The sequence below is a fragment of the Mercurialis annua genome, linkage group LG1-X, assembly GCF_937616625.2.
Source record: "Mercurialis annua linkage group LG1-X, ddMerAnnu1.2, whole genome shotgun sequence".
Classification (NCBI taxonomy): domain Eukaryota; kingdom Viridiplantae; phylum Streptophyta; class Magnoliopsida; order Malpighiales; family Euphorbiaceae; genus Mercurialis; species Mercurialis annua.
Genome location: NC_065570.1, coordinates 70,681,291 through 70,689,401, shown reverse-complemented (window position 1 = coordinate 70,689,401; position 8,111 = coordinate 70,681,291). Strand labels below are relative to the sequence as shown.

General features: G+C 27.2%; 1 protein-coding gene across 1 annotated transcript; it reads left to right on the top strand.

Moving 5' to 3' along the window:
- The first annotated feature begins 361 nt into the window (after window positions 1–361).
- LOC126664641 (uncharacterized) lies at window positions 362–1,527 on the top strand. The gene has a single exon (XM_050357140.2). It carries the CDS (start codon window positions 467–469, stop codon window positions 1,382–1,384), a length of 918 nt encoding a protein of 305 aa, XP_050213097.1. The 5' UTR covers window positions 362–466; the 3' UTR covers window positions 1,385–1,527.
- Window positions 1,528–8,111: the final 6,584 nt, after the last annotated feature.

The window sequence follows — 8,111 nt, the reverse complement described above, 5'->3', positions numbered from 1 at the left end:
GAATTTTATGCTTTATTTTTTTATAAAAATAATGTCGATTTTTTGCCGTGTGGATGACTAAAATAACGTCATTGTAGTTTGTACTTAAGTAGAAAAACACGAAAAGTTGTGCTATAATTAAAACAATCTTTGATTTTTTTAGCCCATTATTGATTATCCTTAATATTTTATTGTTTTTTCATCGCAGGAATATAAGTGGAGAAAAGGTCCTACAATTGGTGGCGGCAGGCTTACCCATTTTATTATAAGCATTATCATTACCTTCCTTTCAACCGTTACACAACGGATCATTCAATATTACTTTACCCGGCAAATCAAATTCAAAATACCTGCAAAAGAAGCACAGAAAGAAAAGGCCAAAGCAAAATCTTTACTTTTCCCTCAAATTTTCAAGATTCAATTACCTACACTTATATAAAAATCCCATTCCATTTTCTTTAAAACCATTTCAAAATCTTTTCAAGAAATGGGTTGCTGCATTAGCAAATGCAAACCCAAGAAACACTACAATCTTCCACACTATTCCAATCATAATAATATTCTTGAAGACAAGCTTGTAATCTCTCAACAATCTTTAAAAACTCCTAAAATTATCTCAATTATTAATCCCGAATCTTGTTCGTCTAATAAAATTTCCCCTTCCCCTTCTTCTCCTTCACCTACTACTAGTACTAGTACTAGCACAATTAGTTCATGTTCGTTGCTATCTACGGGATCATCGTCGATCTTGATCCCGAAAGACCGGTCATTCTCCAACGAGTTTTTATGGTCTTGTGTTAAAGAAAATCCACACATAGTTCGTATCAATTCAATCAAAGAATATTCTCAACTTGTTCCACCAAATGCTGTACATGTCCGAAAATCGGACTATGAAGCTGTGGCACACGGGACACACTCAATCCCGCAAAAGAAACTTCAAAAACGAGTTCGCTCTAACTCACCTACTCCAATTATAAATCGACAGAAAAGCTTTCGAAGAGAATCGGAAAGGGTAGTTTATCCTCCATATCATTCTCCGCAGTATAGATCATTGAGGTCACCACCTCTCAGTAGACGGTTTAGCACCGGAGAAAATTGTTCCAAACGAATGGTTAACAATTTGAAGGTAAATGCAACAAACAATTACAATTCTTTCTCTTCGTCTTACAGAAAGGAGAATTATTCGATGATCAAGCCGGTTAGCCCATGCTTCAATTCGAGTCATCGTAGACAGGTTCAGTCTTGTCTGAAGATTAACAGAGAGACTTGTGTTCATCGTATAAGATCGAAAATTGATGAAGTTGCAGTGGAAGAAGCAGTAGGTCAATATGATAGTGAAGTAACTCCTATGGAAGAAGATATTGATAATCCCCTTATTTCTTTGGATTGTTTTATATTTGTGTGAGATACTTTATGGTGTGTGCATGCATATTCAAATAATGTCGTTTTGTGCATGATTACAATTTTGTTTTTGTTTCTGATGGTTTTTCATATATTTGTTTTGTTGGTTTGACAATAAAGTTTCTTGAAAATATTTCAACTATGAAACGGCAGTTTTCATCCTTCTACGGGCAGGCTGATCCCCACTCAAGCCGGATAGATTCCTTACGGAAAGTAAAGCTCTAACCTCAAATTTTAAACGGCTACATACATGAGCATAGTAAACCTATGACCTCATTCAAGTCAGGAGAACACTCTACCAACACCTGCGTCTTGGGGTTTTCTCATATAGTGATTATTCATTGATTAATTATTATACATAATTATTGTGCCACCTCTCTGTGCAACAAATTAATGGTGCGTTAGTCATGTGGAAAAATTAATGATAAAAAAGTTAAATAACAATTAAAAGATTCTCTGTTGCAGATGCTCATACGCTTGTAGAGGATTCATAAATTAGAATATTGTTATCATAAATAAACATAAAAATAAATTAAAAACCGTTGACTATCAAATAATTTCGGCAATTAAATTATAAATTCTATTGATTAAAAGTAGAATACTAGAATATAAGCATTAAAAATATCAATAATTATATACTGATATTTGCGGAAAATAGTAAAATTGTTTCATAAACATAAAAAACGGTCATCCTGCAACTCATCAAATTGTTTAAATATTAAAATAAAACAAAAATCCTAAATCGGTATAAAAAGAAATTAAACAAAAAGTCTAAGGTTTAATTACTTAAAAACCACTCAACTTGAACTTTTTTTTCGTTTATACCACGACCTAGGAAAAAATTCATTTATACCCTGATGTATGTATTTATTTTTCACCTCTACCCGAAGGCACTAAATTAACCTCTTTTCATTAAGAAAAAAGTTTAAAACAGTTTTTCATTTTTAACCTAAACTAATTAGAGATTAATTAGAAATGAATTTTTCTCTAAATAAAGGACTATTTTAAACTTTTTTTAAATGAAAAGAGGTTAATTTAGTGCCTCGGGGTAGAGGTGAAACATAAACACATACGCCAGGGTATAGATGAACTTTTTCCTAAGTCAGGGTATAAACGAAAAAAAAGTTCAAGATGGGTGGTTTTTAAATAATTAAGCCAAAGTCTAAAAATATGTTGAAATTACAAAAACGCCATTTTAAAAACTCTGAATGAAGGAATTTGACCCAAAAGCTATGTAGGTCAATGATCAAAACTGATGTGTATCAATCGTTGTCCCTTCCAATAAATTTAGGCTTTGCAACCGCTCAAATCGCACACCTCCAACTTTGGCAGAATTACAAAACTGCATTTTGGGCTCTTTTTTTTCATAAACTTAAACTCCGTCTCCGTAACCGCATCATTTCCGTTAGGGTAGAAAAAATTCAACCTCAAATTAGCAGCAACCTCACCATAAAAAGAATCACCATGAAAAAAAAACAAATGCTTGATGTTAATTATAGGTGGATATAACACTCATTCATTGGTGTAAAGTGACATACACCTCGGAAAATTACACAAATGAATGGGAGCCACATCAGTATCGTGTATGGATCTGGAAAAAAAAACGGAAGTTGATGTTTTTTCATGATAAGTTTAAAAAAGCGTGATTAAATTGAAAAAATATGTAAAGTTGATGAACTCTTATGATATTAATCCTTTTAAAATTTATTGATATTTATAGTTATATTCATTCATTATTGAGTCAATCAAGGACAAACATATATAAAAAAAATATCATCTTAATATTGTAAAATAATATAATTTATGGACCGATTGTTCTTTTTCTAAAACGATAAATATTGTAAATCGAATAAAATATATGGAATCAGCGGAAGAGATGTACAGTGCAAAGAACTTAAAATGAGTTTTGTGAATGAAAATGTTCTGTCCGAGAAATTTGTAAGTATTAGTCTATCACGTCATCCGTAGATTAAACCAATCACATTGTAACACATTATTAAAATCATTATTATAACTAATGTATAATAACTGTGTAAAGATTTTAATAATAATATTACATTATTATTTTAAGGGTTAACGTCAAAAGAAATCACGAACTTTACACGTTTTCTCATTTTAATGACGCAATTTAAATTTTCTCATTTTCATGCACAAACTACCACTTTTTCTCAAATTCATGCACGGTGCTGAGATAACACTCATTCATTGATATAAAATAACATCCGCCTTAGCGAATTACGCCAATGCAGCCGTGATACCTCAGCATCGTGTATGAATTTGAGAAAAAGTGATAGTTCGTGCATGAAAATTAGAAAATTTAAACTGTGTGATTAAAATGAAAAAACATATCAAGTTAGTGAATTTTTATGACATTAACTCTTATTTTAATAATGTATAATAATATAATTGGTCATCTGACGAATAACGTGATCTATCAAAAAAATTATATGTTACTTATTAGTAATTTAGGATCCATAATTTTATTTAAAGGATACGGTGAATATTTTCGTATCTGTTGGTATCAATTGGAATGACACATATGGTTCCCCAACTGGATTCATATCGATTCCCATACCACATGTGCTTCCCCCCAATAGTTTTAAAATTGAAAACATGTATGCTTTAGTGTGATGATGAAAGATACCATTAATATAATCACAATCATTCAAAATAATACTTAATTTTTTAATTTTTTCATTTATCTCTCAACTTTTTAAAGATTCCAAATTTAATTTGAGTATAATTTAATTATAGCTAACAACTATTGTTTTGACCATTAGCCTTAAATATTTAAATTCGTTATGAGTCGAACAACTTTTGTTCAAATTCAAACCATGGCCAAACACCCGCTTAACTAGTCCCCAATTCCAACAAAATTATCAATGCAACATCCAAAATACATCTGAAGCGGGTCTAAAACATTAAAAATATTCAACTCAATATTTTAGGTTATTGATTTAGAAATATATAGAAAAAATGATATGCAAAAAACATTATTCGCATATAGCGTGGCCCTTGGAATAAAAAGAAAACTATAAGTTTTCACACTCTTATCATCAATTTTGACATGGCAGATAATCACAAACATTTGTTTTTAATTTTCTTATCACAACAACTATTTTTAACAATACAATCCTTCTAAATCACCTCAGATAGTAAGAAATCTTAATAAGTCATATTAACTTTCAGAATAATGCTATATATATCACATCTTTTATAATCCATTTTTTATACCGTCTGACATGACAATCATAGAATGCATGTATTATTTTTTAGTTTTTGAGATGTACACTTTTGGATGGTAATTGGATGAATGCAATTTTAACATGTACGGAAAGTTATAAAATTAAATAGGTAAGTTATAAATTATTACTCTAACTTTCATTCAGAAGATAAAGAAAATTATAAAATGAATTTAAATTGATTTACAATTATATATAGAAAATTTGTTCTTATCTTATATGTTATTAAAAGAGCTAATTATTAATTAATGGAGGTTGATCCAAATGGTAAGCGGCTTGATATCGGTTAAGTAAGGTATCAGGTTCGAGTTTTTGTGAATGCAGAAAATTCCCACTGGCAGACTCACCCACCATGTCAAGTGCACGACGCGGGTCGGATCCGAATTAGTCAGGACGAAACCTTAAAAAACGGGTGGACTTACCAAAAAAGAAGAGCTAATTATTATAACATCTGTCACATATGACATAATTTACAATTTTATATTTCATAATTATTATAACATCTCTATTTTTTTAATAATTATCCCTACCAGTTGATATGAACATGTGTTCTACTTGACGGCATGTTTGATTTTGAAAACTCTAACCTATACCATATAAGGTAACTTTACAATTTAAAAGTAGTAAACTCTTATAAAAGATGTTTTATAAAGACCCGGACGATGAGAGATTTTTATATATATCAAGTTTATCACATTATCTATAAATTAAATTAATTAAATTATAATAATTTACTCTCTCCGTATTGTTTAAAATGGCCGAGTTTTGCATTAAGTTTAATAAAATAAAACAATATTTTATCATGTATATCCCTATTAATTAGTACAACCTCAATTACTAATAGAATATATGTCTTGTTAATTGAATGATGTTTGATGTATTTTAAAATAACTAAAAAGATAAAAACGAAAATTTACTATAAATTGACAGAGAAAACCAGTAGCGGAACCAGGACTCCAACTTAGAAGGATCGAAATTTTACATCCGTCTATTTAGAAAAATAGAACGGCAGTAAATACATGCAAATCTATTAATTTATAGTTCTAGGGGCGGTTTTAACCGCTCTTGCAAGCTAAAACCGCCCCTAACACATGTAGGGCAGTTTCTAGGGGCGGTTATAACCGCCCCTACAAGAAAAAAACCGATTTTTTTTTATTTTTTTTTTAATTTTTTTCCCGGCGAGGTGGGTCAGCCGACCCTCTTCGACCCTCCCTAATTCCGCCCCTGGAGAAAACATAATATAGCCTTTTTAGATGAGACATATAAAAATGGGATATGTTTTTTTTAAATGGGACAGAAGAAGTATTAAAATGATGGTAAAATTATAATATAGTTATTAAAATCTAAAAATATTTATTATATATTTATTATAATTTTACACATCGTCAATAGAAATAAGAATATTTTGTAAAATGTGAAATCTAGTGATATTAGGGTAATTATTTTAAAATTTTATTTTTGCGTATTTTATTAATTCTGATTGATCTTTTAATATTTTTAATTTTATTTTATTTTGAAAATTTTATTGTAATTGTATATAAAATTTAGAGTTTTATTTTTCTTAAAATCTAAACTTTTACATTCTTTATCTATTGGGGCTGAATTTTGAAAATGTTTTACATCCTTCAATTTTGATTTTTTAAAGTTTTATGAAATAAAAATAAATTTAAGAGTTAAAATATTTTAAAAAGGATTACTATAAAAATTTGGTCACAATTAATAAAAAACACAAAATATTTAATATAAGCAATAAAATTCAAAATTTTGGACATAAATAAAAAGGTCTTTCAAATTTGGACATTATTATAAAAATTAAAATGTTTGATCTTATTTGAAAAGAATATAATTATTTGAATTTGAAAATAATTTGGTTTATACCATAAGATAGACTTTTTATGTCCCTGTCTTATATTTTTTTCTTTTTTTTAATAAATTAAATCACTCCTTCCGTTTTTTTGACATTACAAAGATTTAATGTACAAATAAATAATTGAGTGAAGTTAATGAACAATAACTAATAAGGATAGTTTAACAATTTTAGTATATATTAATCACTAAATAATATCCTTTTAAGTATAAAATTAATTTAATATCTATAATTTTTTTAGACAATTTCTTACTATAACTTTTTATGAAATTATTAATCAAAATTTCTTATGTCACATTAATATACTTAAAAGTTAATTATTATTTTATTTGATTTTTTCTAAAACTGTATTACATTACATCTATATATTTTGTAACCAAAAACTGGATTGATATTTGATTTTTGTGATTAATCAATTTTAATTTTATTTAAATTAGCAATAAAATCAATTTACAATCTAGCAACCAAATTTTGTACTTAAATTATTATAATGATACTAATTATTCAAACTAAATCTTTATTGAAACAAAAATCTCGACAATTATAATTTATTTTTGCTGTTTAATAAGATTTTGAATAAGGTTTAATCATATCAGATTTTTTTTATGAAATGTTATATAAGGTGTATTGTATTTATTCATAAAAAAAAAGGTGTATTGTATTTTGAATATTTTTTATGAAAAAATTTAAATTAATAAATTTATATAATGATATAAAAAAAAATTTAAAAACAATAATATAAAACAAATTTAAATAACTAATAAGGTGTAAAAATTAATTCGTATTTGTCAAGCAGCAATAAAAAGCAAGGGTCCATTTTTAGAAAAACATAACAGTACGAATATTTTGCATAGATTATCTAGAGTTTTATATTTATTTAGATTATTAGATGAAGGTTATATTAGTCTAATCACATGAATTATGGAGTTTTTTAAATGTGATAATATCCTAGAATATATGTTTCAGTAACTTAATTATTTATACTTTTACATATCAATTTTTAACTTTTCTTCTGATTTTTTTTATTTATAATTTTTTTTATTTTTTAAATTTCACAAATACTTTTTTCAGTTTTAGATTTTTCACCCAATTTTAATTTTTGATTTTTAGGTTCGGTCGACCGAACCGACCAATTGCACAGCCTTTCAGTTTTTAATAATTTATTCTCTTTTTCTTATAGATTTTTTTCTGAATTTTTTTTTATTGTTTTATCTTGTTTTTATAGTTTAACAATAGTGTTATAGTATTTTATGGTATTTTTATAGTGTAAGAATAATGTATATAAAGTATATATAGTATATTTATGGCTTTTTTGTGGTCTGTATCATAAAATCCTGCAAATATACAATAAAAACTGCAAATGCACCATAAATATACTAAAAAACGGCAGAAATACACCAAAAATATAGATATCCCGAAAAACACCTGGAGTACACTATAAATATACAAAAAAAATACACTATAACGTAAATATATTATAAAATCACTACAAATACACAATAAATCAATTTGTTTTTTATAAAATCAGTAGCAATAAACAAATTTATGAATAAGAGAAAGACAAAATAATTATATGAATAATAGAACAATTTTATAAACAAAAAAATTATAGATCTATAATA

What these genes read in the sequence shown, in the direction of transcription:
- LOC126664641 (XM_050357140.2), top strand. Translation starts at nt 467, where the DNA reads ATGGGTTGCTGCATTAGCAAATGCAAACCCAAGAAACACTACAATCTT.